Source organism: Rousettus aegyptiacus, unplaced genomic scaffold (assembly GCF_014176215.1).
Source record: "Rousettus aegyptiacus isolate mRouAeg1 unplaced genomic scaffold, mRouAeg1.p scaffold_m13_p_17, whole genome shotgun sequence".
Taxonomy (NCBI): Eukaryota; Metazoa; Chordata; class Mammalia; order Chiroptera; family Pteropodidae; genus Rousettus; species Rousettus aegyptiacus.
Window position 1 is genome coordinate 19,923,948 of NW_023416292.1, and position 17,738 is coordinate 19,941,685.

At 38.8% G+C, this 17,738-nt stretch overlaps 1 protein-coding gene across 14 annotated transcripts in view; it reads right to left on the reverse strand.

Annotated features, from left to right (window-relative positions):
• Positions 1-17,738, reverse strand: part of PRRC2C (proline rich coiled-coil 2C) — a 71,114-nt gene that overhangs the window by 13,345 nt on the left and 40,031 nt on the right. For 12 of the 14 annotated variants that reach the window (XM_036234659.1, XM_036234656.1, XM_036234658.1 and 9 more), the window contains exons 17-25: positions 16,002-16,210; positions 13,391-13,545; positions 11,998-12,742; positions 11,527-11,612; positions 8,709-8,897; positions 8,319-8,567; positions 7,048-7,140; positions 4,068-4,169; positions 877-1,078 (exon numbers count right to left, since the gene is read on the reverse strand). In XM_036234659.1, the coding sequence (XP_036090552.1) occupies positions 877-1,078; positions 4,068-4,169; positions 7,048-7,140; positions 8,319-8,567; positions 8,709-8,897; positions 11,527-11,612; positions 11,998-12,742; positions 13,391-13,545; positions 16,002-16,210 (2,030 nt within the window). The remainder of the gene's footprint in view (positions 1-876; positions 1,079-4,067; positions 4,170-7,047; positions 7,141-8,318; positions 8,568-8,708; positions 8,898-11,526; positions 11,613-11,997; positions 12,743-13,390; positions 13,546-16,001; positions 16,211-17,738) is intronic. The other 2 variants (XM_036234655.1, XM_036234660.1) reach the window with 2 other exon arrangements.

A 17,738-nucleotide genomic window follows, 5' to 3' on the forward strand; every position in this document is an offset into this window, starting at 1 on the left:
CAGCAAAATAACTGTAGTACAACCCAAAGAGCAGTTCTTTTGGTACGTAAAAAACTAGGCGAGAATGACTAACCACTGAAAAGGAGCACTGCGGTCAGCTCAGCACGCACGCACGCACGCACGCACGCACGCACGGCTGCCCGTGCGGTGGGCGCGCCTCCCTGCCTCAGGGCTGTCACAGGCCCCTGTGCTTCCCTAGGAACTGCGAAGCCTAAAATGGAATTCAGTTCCATGAAAGGACCGACCACTGCTCGTGAAAAATTTAAGGAAGAAAAATCCTTCTAACTCGGGGTGCTTAAGGAACTCACCTTAAAAGCGAAACAAAAAGCAAAAACCAGTGGATACCATCTACTCAAAAAACAGAGACTGGACATTCTCTACCGCTAACTCTTCATCAGAAAATGTCAACCCAACAGACTTTGGCCAATAGCTCCTTCATATTGGACAAAGACTGCAAAATATTTAAAAACTATGTGAATGTATTCTTTCAGAGCTGGTTTTAATTAGCTGTATATGAGTGAAAAAATAAATATCAAAAGGTGAATTTTATAGAAAGATTTAGAGAGAAACAAGATGTTTTCGCCCATTACTTATCAGTACCTGCAATGGGAGAGGGGGTGGGAGGCAAGGAAAGAAGGCCTGGCAAAGTGTTTCAGAAAGCCGTCAATAAATGTTCGCTCAACTAACACTGCGAGAGCAAAGAGGGGCGGGGGCAAGAATGGCAAGATGTCTACAAAACAGCCGATGCTTCCAGCACAATCTTCTGCCTTTTATGAGTAATACTCTTCTGGGGGGGGGGGGAAGGGGGAGGGATAAGAAACTGAAAATGACCCTAAGAAATCTGGAAGGTTGAAGACACGTAAAGGAACCCCCTACCTGACAGCGATGTCGTGGGAGTGACCGAAGCGACAGGAATCTGCGGCACCGACGCACTGGAGAACGAGCTGTAGCTGGCCGTGCCCGGGCCGCTGGCGCTGCTGCTGACGCCGCTGGCGACGGGCGGAGCTGCCGAGGTCACCGGGGAGCCCTTCTCCCTCACGTTGGGAGAATTTTCCCACGCCTTACGCGCAGACTCCATCTGCAATGAAATGGATATTTTTTTAAAGCAAAAAAAAAAAAAAAAAAAAAAACCCCAAAAAACAAAACTCCACTATGCTAATATATATATATACATAAATATATATACATAAGTACATATATAACTTATATTTAAATTCCAAATATAACCTTTCAAAGACCACAAAAATAAAAGATTAAGGTGCTTGAGTTTTCAAACCTTTACTTTCCCCTTTACCTGTTCTCCTGCTTGCATTGGGAGGCGGTGGGCTTTAATTACATCTCTATGGAGAGCTTGCTGATGGTTTTGCCAAACGGGCCAGTGAAATACAAAGTCACAGCTCCAGTATCATCAAGCACGGTCCCCTTCCCCACCAGCAAGTGAGGAAGGGACACAGTAGGCCCCTCCGGGGCTGCCGTAAGGCTCTGCCGGCCTCTGAAAATACTCATTCCCTCCGCTCTTTAAGTCAACGGTTCTCAAATGGCACCTTTCATTTGGCTGCTTCATGCGCACGTTTTAAATGGCAGTGGAACCAGACAGGCTGCAGGCGCAGGTGCAGCATAAACACGTGTTTCACAACAAGACCTCGACAAGCCTTCTGGTGCCGACCGCCGCCATGTGTATTTGTGGCTACTGGATTCAGCTATGGTCTCCTCGTTTCTTAAAAGGCATTCCATTTGCAATCTCTCTAGAGCAGTGCCGTTCAACAGACATCAATGCAGCCACATATGTAAAGTTTTTAGTGGTCACATTTTAAAAAATGAAAAGGTAACATTAACTTTGGTAACATGTTTTATTCAACCCGATAAATCTACAATATAATGAAAACTAATAATCGACATAAACATCGAGATGTTTTAATTGGTTTAAGAAATTACCACTTCAGATTCAGCATCTATTTTCTCTTACACTTAACGCACACATGTTCCAGCGCTCGATCGCCACACGGGCCGTGGACACTGGACTGCGGAACGTAGATGCAGGCCCTCAACCATCCTACAGCTACTTGAATAGGAAGGGAAGAGGTACGTAGATTCTGAAGGTATTAGTTCTATTAGTCAAAATACTGGGCCAAGAGGAAAATCAAAGTTTATAAAATTCAGTGGCTATGACTTGTATGAGGGTACATTTTACAAGTAAGATTTTTTAATACCATTGTTAAAGTTTGTAGGTCTTTGAAGTACCAACTTTTAAAACTTTAACCTTATTTTAATTGTAAGAATTTAAGAAATATATCTCCCTGCTTTCCTATATGACATACTAAATATAATTTAACCTTTTCTTAATGACTAATGTCATCTTCATAAATTCAAAGTATAAGATACTGTTATGTTTGCCTGTGTCTTGCCTTTTCACAAACACCTTGCTGGTTTCAAATGTGTTTTATTTTAAAACAAAAGTCTTGGGTGGGTGTGTTAAAACAACAACTTAGAAAGTTAGACATGATGTAATTTTGCTTATACTATCTTAGATTTTGTGGTTTAGAGTAATTTTACAGAGTTCAATGCCTTTTACATCAGTTTTATTGTGTTGAAAGCACATAAGTTATAGCTAATCAAACTTGCATAATATATAGGCTGCATACATTTAGCTTCACTTCATTCCTTGAGTTGTAAGAAATTTAGAATCTATTTTTGGAAATTCAAGGAAACTAAAAAGTGCAACTACTTAACTATACTCATTTCCCCCCTTCGCAAATATACTGTCAAAAACGTTTCTATACTTCATGTATTACCTAAATAGAGAGAGATATCAGAAGAAGTAAAAAAATAAAGAAAGTAGAGGAATTTTAAGATAATGTAATTTAATTTAGAGTCATTTCAATTCTAAACGTATACTGTTTCTTTTTGGAGTGTTAAAAACATTAAGGGAAAGGCAATGTTGATTGAGTCTTTTTATAAATTAACAACCAGCCTTATTATTACATTTGCTTATGTAATATTAGACCATTGCCTTAAACAGTATAACGGTAAAGAACACAAGTAAGACGTAATACGAAGCACAGGCTGCCAGTCATTCAAGTGAGAACCGAGTAACAAAGGCTGAGCGGAAAACAGGAGTGAACGGGAGGACTGGCTCTAGGTGGAGATGACTCGACGCGGAGATGGCTGTCTTACAAAATTGCATAGTCTCAAATTTGTATTTATCAAGCCTCTTACAAAACAGCTGGGGGGGGGGCAAGAGGTCAAGTAGTCAAGAGGCTGGAGACTGAAGCAGAGTCTAGACATAAACACTGGCCGCCATCATAAAACGACTCAGCGACCAGTGAAAGGATTCGCCATCAACCAGCCCCACCATAGGAGGCACTGCGGTAACAGAGGTTAAACACCTGCCTTGGAAAAAATCCTCACTTAATTCTATGTGGGCACTTCAGGTGAATGAATGATTCAGAATGCTCTCGAACTCAATTGTAATAAAGCATTAATAACAGTTCAAAATTATAAACATAATAGGAGATTAAAAAAATGCCTAAACTTCTTGAAGTTAAAAAATGCATTTCTCTTTGGCCCTTTTATTCAAAAAGTACTCAACGACAATCTATTCAAAATCACCTGTATTACTCAATTACCTCTTCATAGCAACTACTACACTGCTTTCATTTAATTCCTACAACTTACAGGAAAGATAGAAAAATTAGCATACTTATTATTTGTACTTAGGATAAAAAAGCATGCAATATCAAATTAGTTTTTTAAAAAAATATATATACAATATATCCACAAATTAAAATCTCTAATAAGAGGAGCTTAGCACAGACACGGGCTATAAACACTCTGCTATAATTTTAGACAAAATTCACAAGCACAACAGGCCTTACTTTAGATATAAGAATATCAAGTCACTTCCAAGTGATATTGGAAGCTAATAAAATTTTAAGGTATAATTTGACATCGTTCCATTTCCTCAGCTTAGTATTGTTGCTTACCACACAAAATGAGTAGAAATATCAAGAGAATATTGTGAGCTTGCATGCAGTATCCAGGACCCTTAGAGATGAGAGCGTACGTACCTTGAAGGTGAGGCTGAAAGTAGTGGGAGGAACTGAAGTTAGGCTGGAGCTCTGCTGGAGAGTCTCCCTCTTAGGGAGGGGAAGGGTGTTGGGCAGGGGCACCTGAAAAGGTAGCAACAAATATCACAATCTAACTAAGTCTGCCACAAAAGCCCCATTACAGATAATGCTACTGTATTCTAAGGGCGTTTGGTTTTAATCAGAGCCAACGGGAATGTTTGATTACTTAGAGTTACATTGTGTTTATAGCAACTGGTAATTCTGGGCAGTTTAGATAAAACTTCCAAAGAGAAATACTGTCTTTTTATGCTTGAACTGAGTCTGTCCCAAATATAAGGTATAGACTTGAAGGCAGTGCTTCTCACGTTTTAATATGTATACAAATCACCTCGGGATGTGGTTAAAATGCAGATTCTGATGTAAGTGGTCTGGAATAAGGCCTGAAATTCTGCATTTCAAACAAACTTTCAGGTGATGCTGATGCTGCTGGTCCCTGGACCATACACAGCATAACAAAGCTTTAAGGAATACAATTTGTACCATTTATGGGATCCATAGGTTCTATCAGAAGCATTTAACATGACAGTGTAAATGTAAGAAATTCATCTCTTTCTTGTAATAGCCACCTTTCTAATAACTAGATTCAAGAACAAAATACTGGGTGGAAAGCATAGAGTATCAGCCTCCACTTGCATTATACTAAGTGAATGACTCTACCACAGTAATGACACAATCGCGGCAAATCTTGTTAGAAACTTGAAGATATTAGAAACTCGCTACCCTTTTCTCATTTTTCCCTCTAAGACTCTGGATCTTGAGATTTTATTATGTACCATTTACTAAATGGTATATTTTGATAGCTCGTTCGGTTGCCTAGGGAAAATGATTGGGCTGCTGCGAGGTGTCAGATATCTGATGCTCTGGACTACCTGACGGAGATTACAGTGCCATGGACTACTTAAGATTATTTTGTAAATCTTTACAATAGCAGTGCTATAATAGTAATAAAAAACCATTTGCATAAATCTTCAAGACATTTGAGATTCAAAACAAGTGTCACACTGGGTAACACTAACCAATAACTACAAAGACAGATCCTAAAAAAGTACACTAAGCTTCAGCAAGAGGGAGAAGCCTTTTTAAAGTATAATTTTTAAAAAGACAGAAAAACTTTATGCATAAAATGGAACCCCCAAACAGACTAATGAAGCAAGCAAAAACATTTCAAAAGATCCTAAAATTATTCCCACATAGCACATTGTTTTTTAACACATTTTCAGAATCACCACCACACGGGGCACAAATAAGCAACACTGTGAAACCATTCCAAGTCGATGACCATTATAACGTTCCTTGACCCAAGCCGATCTTCCTGTTTTCAAACACACCCTAGATACACCACGAAAAATCAAATGTGGACCCCCTCCCTTATACACGAGACTGGGCCTTCTTTTCTCCTCAATTCTTTGTGCACTATGTATGTCAGCCTCGTAGACCACACAGAAAACATTAAAATGTTCATATGGATACTCTCAATGACCTTTAAAAGGTTCTGACAATAATGATCTTTCCTTCCTTATATTGCATAAATTATATTTTTAGAGGGCAGTTAGGCAGAAAGTGCTTTGTACTTTCTTAAAAAAGTAACATCTAAGAAACAGCCTCCACATTTTTTTTAAACAAGACATCACAATTCAAGGATAATTAAGCTGTATTGAGATGTTACTGATTTGATATTTGACAATCTGCCTAGTGACATTAGCACTTAATCTGCCAGGAAGTCTTTCGGTCCTTCCCAAGTTTTCTGTTAATTCCTATAGAAAGTTAAATAAATTCAAACTGTTCTCTCGGTTTTGGCACATGAAGTTTTACAACATTGAAAGTTGGACAAATTGCACTAATTGGCTCCTAAAGTGCTCTCCCATCAAAAAGAGAAAGTTTAGGTCTCACTCCCCTCCCCCTTTTCCTCAGCTACATATTAAGAGTCCTTCAGCAGGACTACAACACTGGAGTAAATGATCCCTGAGTACCTCACCTTTCTGAAAGTCTACAGACTTGACGCTAGAGGAAAGATCAGAAAGCACAGGAAAAACGTGGTAAGAAGACACAATCAAGATTTTTATTCTCAAAATGATAAAGCTTAAAGTCCTTTGTGAAAGACCTTTAATATGTCTATAAATTTTTCTCCCCAAAAGAATAAGCCCTGGCTTATTACGGAGGGCTACATTAAAAAAAGAAAGCAGCTGACTGAATTTCTACCACACCTGCCCTCCATGACAAGGGTTGTACTTGTCACTTCTAAAATACCACTGCAGGTTACCTGACTTTTTTGGGCTTTTAATTTTTCAGTCAGTGAACTGAGGTGGAAAGACAGACTGTACTGATCTTTAACACAATCTTGAATTATAACATGGTTGCCCTAGAAACTTCAGCCGAATGTACATGACTCACTGTCACCTACTCACAGAGCGTCTGAGAGGCTCTGAGGTACTTAAACACACAGCAGCTCAGTCTTCACACCAGGAATGCAGTGGCTAAGGCCCAGCATAATTTTTGGTTTTTGATTCGAACAGGAATACTGGAATCTTTGGTAATGCTCTGAGTGAGCTTTCACTACATTATAAAAAGGTTTCACTCACAAACACTATTACTAACAAAATAAAATGCTGAATCTGTAGAACATGATCACTAAGAACAAAAATTCTTACCAAAACCAGGTTAACAGGATTAGTACTTATGAAAATGCGCCTACACGCCACAGTCTGGATCTGAAGTGGAGAGCCAATGACTTCCAGAGGAAAAACCAAAACTCAACTTTGACTATTTTTGCTAATTATAATTTTATTACAGTGCTTCTAAATAAAAATTTGCTATCAACTCTTTCCCTGAGAAGAGTTAAATACTGGTCATATGGTATGTATGAGATAACAAGAGCCATGTTCCTATCCCAACTTGCCACATTCTCAGGTTGATTACTTACATTATTAACCAAAGAATCCTCCATCTTTGCATTATTAGTAGCCACAGTGTTAGGTAGAGAAGAGGAAGGTGTAGTATAGTCTGTTACAGACTCCTGTGAAGTAGTAACAGAAAAAATACGTTTTAAACTGAATTAATGAGTCACTTTATAATGACAGCCTAACTGCTGGAGAGTTGGTTTGGAAGAAAGCAGGAGAGGAGAGCAGACCTTAAGATTTAACTCACTCGAATCTGAACTTAAAGATCAACAGTGGGATAAAGCAAACATGAACTCATCACTAAAACAGCATTTCAACTAATGATGGGGTGCTGCACATTTTAAAAAATGCACTGCACAGAACTAGGGACTAAATGTTTACTTCTGTGGATTACTAAAAGGACTGTGTGGTTCTCATACTGAATCTATCATAATCTATAGTTTACTTTCAACTACTGATTTTTTATTCTCTTCAAAATAAAACTATGTAGATAAATGAATGTCAAGATCTTAGTTGTCACAATTTATTAGGCTTTAGGATAAACTCCTTGTTTATAATCATGAAACTCTTCTCTAACTCTGGTGGAGCAGAATCACATGAGCTTTTTACTTACATGCACTGAGTTTCATGTCAATTAAAGAGAGAAAAGTATTCAAATAACATGAAAGATTCTATCTAGCTTTCTTCTCAATGAGAGTATGTCCCAGAGGGAACGTGAAATGGTGGATACAGATTTCCTATTCCAACAAGTGTTAGTCCCTACAAGTCACTCGGTATTACCTGCCTTAATGAACATTTTTTAAACATATGCATCTTTCATTCAATTTGGTCCCTAAGCACAAGTCAACGACTTCTCTGGTGCTCAGCCAACAGCACAGTGATCTGTTCCAAGCTCAGAAGAAAACTGGTTCTGCTGGGGTTCTTAAAGTTTGCCTTATCTCCTAACTTTGAAATCTCACTAGTGGGCAAGATAAGGCTCCACTGTAACTCCATTAACGGAAAAAGCATTATAGAGCAATTCTTTCGAAGTCTACGAAACCAATGAAAAGCATTTCAATCTTGTGCATAGACATTTTTCATTTTAAACTACTGAATGGTCCAGAATTAAGAGTAATTTCGACAGAAAAAAATTTATGGTAAGGAATTGCATTAGATCATATGCACATGAAATATAATCTCTGTAGAAATAAGAACCCATACAGTGTACAGAATTACATGCCTCAGGCAGAGCGATCGCTGCTGTTTTAGACACAGTCTGTGCCACCTGAACGAGGGATCGCTGCATGACGCTCACCTTCACGTCAGCGCCATACTCTGCAGATGACGCCGAGATCATTGTTCCTATCTCAGCAGACATTTCGGAAGCTGCTTTGGTTTCCTTTGTCACAGGATCTGCACTTCTGACGACAGTGGGGCTTGGTTTCTCTTGTCCTTCCGGCTCCACTTGTTGGGCATCTTTTACTTTTCTATTTTTTAATGAACGTTCCTTTCCAATAGGACCAGGTTTATGCTCTTTGTTTTCTACTGGACTCAAATCCGGAAGCTAAATTCAATGTTTATAACAAAAAGGCATCATGATCAAAGGCATCCATTGAAAACGAAATTCAACTTAAAACTGTTACTTGTTCTCCACAAGTGTTAGTGGCTTTTATGCAATTACATTTGGATCAGGAATTTTATTTACCTTCTGGGCTTTGATAGGGCCTGCCCGTGGCTGCTTCTGCCGTTGTTCTTTAGGTTCGGGTATTTTGTCAGTAGTTTTTTCTGAAAGCACAGGAACAATCTCGTTTTCATTCCCGTTTGAAGCTGGAGCACCAAACTGAATTGTGTCAATTCCAATTTCAACTCCACTTTCTTGACCATTCTTTGTTCCCTGGTAAGAGAATATTTAAAAACTTGCTATGAAAACAGAGTTCAAATATGACCGGGCAATTTCGGTAGCAGCATGTATTTTAGAAGCGTAATGGGAGGTCTGAAGCAATCTACACATTAACTGAAGTTAACTGACACCGATTATGTTTGAAGGAAACTTCCCGTGGACCACTACTGACTTGCATACACTAGAAAACAACTGATAAAATCAAAACTAGGACAAGACTTAAGTTTTTAAAGTCCTGGCTTTATGTTTCATGACTGGGATCACAGGCAAATCACCGCCTCAAGTTATTTCATCATTTCAAACAAGGTAAAAGCAACAAAACACAAAGATACCACCAGCAACAAATAAACTGCTAACAAATAAATAAGTGAATGGGGAAACAAACAAACAAAATGAATGAATGAGGACAAGATGGCAACACCAGTGTCACGACTGCTGAGCGTGCTCTGAAAATGAAATGATATACACGGCAGTGACTGGAAATGGAGTGCACACCCTTAGAGAGCCATTCACCAATTAAACAGTACACGTAAGTGGCACCTTTTTTCTGCCTGGCATTGATGCAGACAGACACGAGCAATCAATCTAATGTGCTGAACCTGCATTATAGTGGATGGAGAAAATCAACAACTAAAAAGTCAGATAAGGGATATACAAAAATTAAAACAGTTCAGCTACTTCAGATTGATAGACAAAGAAAGGCCCTAGGAAGTCACACTGAAACGGAATCTAAAAGACAAAATCAGTGGTAAGTGTTTCTGGCGGAGCAAACACCGAGTGGAAAGGTCGGGAATAAAACTGGCGAGTGTGGCTGGGACACAGCGGGTATTAGGAACAGCAGGTAAGAAGATGAACAAGCAGAAGGCGAGATGACACAGGGCTTTGTAAGCCAGAAGACGCCTGCAACAATCATTTAATCTTTTCATGGAAGAGTAAATAACAAAACTAGGGACAAAGCTTTGATCTTATAATCTAATCACTACTTCACATCAGTTTTGGCATCCCTAAACTTAGTATGTCAATCAAGTACTGTAATGTTATTGTTGTATTTATGAGTGTAACAATATCCACAGTATTAATGAGGCATGTCATTCAGATTTAATATCTGAATATTCACATTTAAATATAAGCAAACGTTATCGATGTAACTGAGAAAAAAATTCTCCATGTGCTTTAGTCAACACTGAAATTCTAGTCATTTCAGTATAAATGTAGTTAGTGGAAGAGCAAAATAGTTAAATAATTAATGACTAAAAGCTACTGATTTTATGTGTAAAAACAATTAAGAATTTGGAAAAATAGATTTTGAGTTAACAGGACTATTAGAGAATATTAAGTAGTTTTAGGAAGAAGAGTATATCCTTTGAAACAAAAAATGTTTAGAAAATATAAGGAAGGATAATAAAGCTTAGATTATACTATAATATTGACCTCTGTGAATCAGTTAATATAACATTCATAGTATTAAACAAAATACAAATCATCGAGAACTGTATTTCACTGTCATTCAAGAAATTCTATTAAGAAATTTTTTCATCCTGTGAAATGAATCAAAAGTAAAATACCTTTTAGTATTGCAAACTTACAGGATGCAAAAATATCTTGCAGTTGAGAGTGCCAAGAAATTATTATTCCTGTACTTTAATGTCTATTTAAAATAAATGGGCCAAACATTTTAATAAAATTATTAAATCCAGTGTAACATCCAAAACAAAGAAAAAGAAACATTCCATTTCACCCTTGATATCAGTGTGAAAAATCCTGAACTACTTTCTATGAGTTGCTCTATGACTAATCATAATGTCAATACCAACGAGAAGAAAAATTAAACTGAGGATCTTACATGCTGAATCCAGTGACTGCTAATTCTACCTGTGCAAGGTGCTTCTCTGTAGAACTCTGTGGAACACGATGAGGCCTACCCCAGACCTAAGTCAGAAGGCGGAGTGGGGCAGGGGTAGCAGGAAGGCTTCTGTAACAAAGGCTCAACTACATCTTCATCTGCTGTATCATTTTTCTGCTCCCCATTTAGAGCAGAACTCCCCTAAGCTCTCTATTCTCATTTTGCCTCCCGTTTCCTCGTTCATTTAAGGCCTCCGCTTCCCCCATTTATAAGCCCATAGTTACAACAGTGCCTGGTATGTTGCAAGTGCTTGACAAATGTTTGCTCAATGAAAAAAATGACAAATTGGTAAAAAGTCATTTACCGATAAGGCACATTTGAGAAATTATGTTAGAACAACCTACAAACTCTGCTTCTTTGTAAGTAATTATACAAGCTAAAAAGTGGTAAAAAGTCCAGAAAATACTAAGTGCCCTTATATTATCCTCTGCATCACAAGAACTTTCCCTGGGACTGAATTCAAAAAATGTTAACCTGTCTAAAAACTAGAAGCAGCCTATAAAGCAGACTTGACACCTCTCGGGAACTTGTGAGAAAGGTACTCGGGCCTCCACTGGGACTAACGCATCAGAAACCCAGGGTGGGGTCTCCAGGGTGGGGTCCAGGTAAGCTGCTGATTAAGCACACGCCCAGGTGACTGGCAGGCGTGCTCAAGCCTGAGATACTGTTTGAAGGAAACTCTGCCACAGCGACCCACCTAGGCGCTGAGCTGATTCCTACCTCTGATGGAGCAGCTGATCCAAACGACGTTAGAGGCTTGTTCCAGGCACTGACTGAAGGCGGCTGTGGTGGGCTAATGGGACCTACTGAAGAGAGGAAGCCACAGGAAGTGTGACCATTAAAATTAAGAAGCTAATAATAGGTTATTTAACCTTATCTTTTAATGGGAGCTAGACAATAAAACAATGACTTCACATCCGACTTGAAGAGACTCTTACGTACCAAAAGAAATATTAAGTCTCCCCAAAACACTGTGTATTTCTTTTCTTTATTAACATAAGATAATGTCCATAAATGTGGCTGTTCCAGAACTCAAGGATTTAGGAAAGTTAGGAAAAAATTAAAATTACTGTTTCCTACTAAGAAAAAGGAGATGGCTAGGGAAAAAAATGCTGAATATATAAAAACAGTTGAAGACAAATCCCAATATTCCAATGCCATTCCCAGCCCTCACTTCTGTCACACACTTACATTTCTTAGAGATGTCATTCAGCACAGTTGGTGAGGCCACCTTATTATCCCATAGTTCAGTTGCTAGAGTGCCATGTGACTGCGAGGTCTGGATGGCCTTTCCTGTGGCTACGTAATCTGTGCCATTAGGTGTCTGGGCGGAAGGTAGTCTAATGGAAGGTGGTGGCTGTTTTGGAGGCTGTGCTGAAGTCTGCAGTGGACTCTGGACTGGTTTGTGAGTCTGTCCCTGAGTTTGGGCGGAGGTGGTGGGACCTGGGACACTGACTAGGGCTGGAGACGGGGCTGGGAGTGGGGCTGGGGCTGGGAGTGCGGCTGGGGCTGGGACCGGGGCTGCACTGGCTGGGGCAGTTGGGGCTGAGTGGGCTGCAGCGGGTGGGGATGAGCTGGCTGGAGCTGGAGCTGAAGCTGGTGCCAGGGCTGAAGCGAGGATGGGCATTGAGGCTGAGGTTAGGATGGGGACAGAGGCTGGGGTCGAAGCTGAGGCAAGGATGGGGGTTGGCGCTGGGACTGAAGAGGAGAGGGCAGGGGCTGAGGTGGAGGCTGGCGCTGGCGCCGAGGCTGGCGCTGGAAGTGGCGTGGAGGGTGAGGTCAGGACTGCGGCTGAAGCTGGGCCTGGAGCTGCGGCCAGAGCTGCAGATGGAGACTGTGCTTGCTGGGTCCCCGTAGCCTGCTTCTTGGCAAATCTTGGAGGAAGCTTAGCAGTCTGACTTCTTCCTTTTTCATTCGCATTCTTTTTGTTCCAGACCTTAACAAATTAGTAGATGTCATTTTTGTCAACAGCACAGCTAAAAGCAACAGTTCATAAATTCGATTTCTAACGAAGCTACCTACTAATTTAGCTTTTCCTTTTCAAAAGAGACCACTAACAGAGCAAAAGTGTCAAGGCTGCTAACGAGATTTTAAATTATGAGAAACCGAGATGTTCTTCATCACTATGATCCATGTGTTCTACTTATTTCTATCCTGTGCCAGCATTTAGCAAAATGGGTGTCTTGAGTTGACTTGACTGGAATAGATATCTTGTTTCATACCGTATATTTATGAGAATAAGCAATTTATTAGAGTTGTGTTTGTTAGATTTCTAAGACAATTTAAAATGAACTATAACTCTGTCATGAAGTAAGATGAGACAAATAAGATGACTAGTATAGGAACATAAAATACATTGTTGTATTAAAGATGGTCTACTCTGAGGCAAATAGTGATTATACTCTACTGAAAACATCTCCATTCTGGTTAAAAACAGTTTACAGTTCTGAAAATCAAATCATTCTCAACACCTGGATAACAAATATGGCCTTGACTTTAAGCTGGACAGAGACTTTGACCATCTATCTGCTCATATATTTTGGGCAACAATCTAAACAACTAGCAACAAGCTAAAACACTAAACCTGTATGATCTGTTCTTCCTTCTTCCGGCGTTCCTCATCCTGTAAACGCTTCTGTTGTTTTTTGGATACCACTTCAGTAAAACCGTCATCATTCAAATTTGACTGTGGGTCTTCAACTACTGTCACTTCAGGATGGTCATCAATTATAACAACACCTGTCGGGGGCATGGAAAAAGATTTAATATATATTTTTTTCAACAGAAAAGATAAATAGAGATGTTTAGCCCAGTAATGGTTAAAAAAAGGCAAGACAAAGATCTAGTTATTACGAATCAAAGGATAACCCACTTCTCATACCATAAGGTCATTTATTACTAAGATTTGAAAAGATTTCATAGACTAGGTTAAGAATAAAAGTCCTAAAACTATCTGCTTTGAATGACATCTTTTTTTTCTTAACACAGTGGTAATGTATTTTTTAAAAATAAAAATTTTCCTATTATCCTAGTCAAGTCACTAACCTCTACCTCTCCCAGCCTCAGGTCTCCACCGGGCTGTAAAGACTGACACAGCACTTTACCTCATCTGCACCTGGCCATTCTGAGAAATGGGTAATACTACAGCTTTCCCTTTTCAAAGGATAAAATAAGCACCAAGAGGCCGATTTGCTGGGTGAGGTGGTAACTAGCCAAGTTGGTCTTATGACTCTTAATGCCTCTATTCTATGTAGACCTTTGTCTACAATGTGTAGCCATTAAAAGCAAATGAAATTTATGTGAAAGTTCACGTGAACGTAAAGTGACATGGAGGTGGATACAGCATAATAACCCAGCAGGTGAATAACTCCATATGTTGTTGCACAACTAACAATTCTGGCTATCTTGTTAGAGTTACCATATATCCCAGCGAGTGTAAGAAATCTAGATCCGTTACATAACATTAAAAAAATTAAAGCAGTTCAGATGATGTGGTTTGGGGTTGTAGGTATAATGTCTGTACAATAAATGTAAGAATGGGTGAGACGAATCAATTATTTTAACTTTGCAAACAATATATGATTTAATTGGGGAACACATAATAAAAATCGGTATTTGCTTGGGAATGACAGACCCACAGTTCAGGACAGTGATAGCTTGTGAGAAACGGCAAGCGAATACGATCAGGGAGTGGCCATAAACAATCTACCTGCCAACAGTTCTTTTTAAATAGCTAAAAATTTGCATTTCTGTAAACTGAAAGGAAGACAAAAAATACTAAGGCTAGCTTTCACTCTTTAAAAACCCATTACAATTATTCTGGTTTTACTAATAAAAATCCTGATGGGTTTTGAATTATCTATGACACTTCTACTTGTGTTTTAAATCCTTTAAGGAATTAACTCTAAACTGGAGCATATGCTCATTTCAGGGAAAGGTCGTCTAACATTTCAAAGGATGCCATGTACTTCATTTCAGACTGGTGAAGACACCTTCTTCATAATTCTAAATTATTCTGAGTTTTTCACTTAGATTAAAAAGTGTGTGCGTAAAGCTTATATTCATAGCCATGCCATTACACGTGATTTTAATTTTCCTGCCAAAGAGCTTCTTTACAAATCTTTTGAAGAGTTAGTTCACCCAGCTACATGCAATATTTATGGAAATTTGAATGATACTTTGTTTTCATCACCCTGTTCTTGCCCAATGCTTTGTAACATTTTGGGCTGAAGAGATATTACTTAACAAATGTTATTAAGAAAATCACCTAGAGAGTACTGAGATTCAACTCTGATTAAAACACATAGCTCAATTTCCATCATCGATTCAGAAAACAGAGCTTTTACCTTTATATTATGTCTTAATCCAGTAATATAATACTTTGAGAAATTCATACTCCAAAAGTTCTTTGGAAGAAGGGAAACCAGTAAACAAATGCGTGGGAAGACAAATCTACCATGTCCTATGGTTTTTGTCATCTTCACTTGTCATTTTCCAGATGTGGTATTTGGGATGCTCATCATCTCCTTTCGTGGACCACCGTAAGGTCAGCACTCAAGCTTCCTAGGGGCTAACTCTCACCATCCTAGATCAGGGCTTTCTAACTTCAGCACTGTTAACAGTCCTGTGCGCTGCAGAATGCATCGCAGCACTCCTGGCCTATATCCACTGAGATGTTAGTAGCATCCAGCCCCAGATGAACCACTGGTCTATAAATAATGCCAAGGTCCTGGGCCCAAATCAAGTATTGTATGTATAAATAACCATTAACTGAATGAAAGGAAATTCTCATCTACATCTCTTATACCGGAGTAGTGGTACTTAACCTGAGTTTCCCATTACTACTACCTAGTCTTAACTTAGTAAATCTCTAAATTTTATTCCATATTTCCAGTTTAAATCTCAACCGAATAAATGGCAAACAGCCCATCTTTACACGATGTGTCTGTCTATTCAAAAACATTCCTTAACGTCCTCACTAAACAGTTTCTTATTGCTCGTGTTATCTTTAGCTGCCTCCCGTCCTATACTCTCTAGGTTATATCAGTTAGTGATTTGTTAACAGCCTCTATCTATCTCTGTCTTGTAGGTTCAACTCTTTCCTTCTCTGCTGGCTTCTTTGTGCATAGTATCTACCTCAATGTAACAAGCGAACAGACAGATGGATAAGTAAATAAAAGTAATTTAAGACATACTTGCGTAATTGTTGAGATCAAACTGTGATAGCGCATCCGCTTTCTCTTTGGGTTTCTTAGGGCCTGGTTTGGGGTCTTCTCTTTTTTTCCCTGCAGAATCTTTAGAGTTCTTCTGTCCTGTTCCATTAGGTGCTCCCTCCTGGTGGTGCGCAGAGCTGCCACTGGGAGCATCAACGCCTGTTGTGCCTGCAGACTGGTCATCAAATGGCCTACGAAATAAGACTTTGAGATACTACCACCTCTACACCCGAAGAGAAATGCTCTATGTTGGCGGTTTTCAAAGTTCAGTCTGAGAAGTAACAGTTATGGGACAGAAGACCCTAATTCAAAACCAACACGCCTTGGTGACTTTTGAGTACTTCACTAAAACTCAACTTCCCAAGAAAGGAGAGAGACTAGCTCCCTAAGTACTTATTTCCAGCAATTAAATTTCTAAATATTTGCTGAAGGTTCTTGTGTCTATTTGTCTATCATGATACAAATAAACGAGCTAATCCAGTTTTCACTACTGGATCTTCTCCACAAGAGGGCAGCATATGAGAAAAAAACTGATACGCATTCTACCTTTACATTACTTGTATTCTTTAATGTTCAGATTTATATATTACTTGTAAACATAAAAATCTACTTTTATATGGAAACAATTCACAAATCAAATGCATTTCTACAGTTTCTGTTTCCTAACATTCTATTCTTGGGTTCATTTTATAAAAATTTTAGGAAAATAAACCACGAAAAATGGGTTTACTAATTCATTTTCATCTTAGCCTACAGGATCACTCAAGATAAAAGCTTATCAAGTGCCTGACACAAAGCATGACCTCAAATATCTGAAAGAATTCATATCTTCAAAATGGGACTCCTGTACAAAACACTCATTTTAACTACAAGGAGGAATAAATGCTATTTCTTCAGGTTCAAAACTGTTAGCATCCACATGGCACAAAAACCAGATCCAGATTTCCCTTAAGTATTACTTGAAATTGTAACAGTTCAGTTACGGTCAATCACTACATTGTTACTGTAACTATACATGTTATCTTTTCTTTTGGACTTCAAAGGGAGGTTCAAGTTTTGTGTTAAGCAGGTTCTCAGGAAACAACTGGTCACATTATTTCCCTGGAACTTTTTCTAAATTATCAGAAAGCAAGAACGTTTTCAATGACAGGCGTCATAACCTGAAATGCTAAGTATGTGCAACTAATCACTACAGGTTAATATAATGTTGTCGGAATACATTTCTTATCAGCTCAGGCTGTAAACGTGGGAATTTAGTAACCCCCCCCCCAAAGGGCGTACCATAACAGTAGTTTACTATATAAATAACACCAGGTATTATGTTAAATGCTTCACAAATATCGTGTCAGTTTTTACAAGTATTATTACTTTCTCCTCATTTTACTGATGAGGAAGCAAAGAGATCATTACAACTAGCAGGTAACTAGACATACTGCTATTTCATAATTTTTCCTAATACTAAAGAAATCAATAATAATATATTATAAACAACATTCTAATATTCAAAAGAATAGATTGTTTAGCACAGTTTAAGGAAATTCTTCTTTAAAAGGTCCAGTGAGACAGTCTGTTCACTGGTGGCCTTGGTGGCTGGGCCAGGACTCTGCTTTCTGGGTTTCTCTCGAGCTGCATCATTTACTGTAGGTTTGCAGCGAGAGGGGGAATATAATTTATCCTAAGGTTCAACACTTACTCTCTCTCTAGAAACCAGTAGCGAGA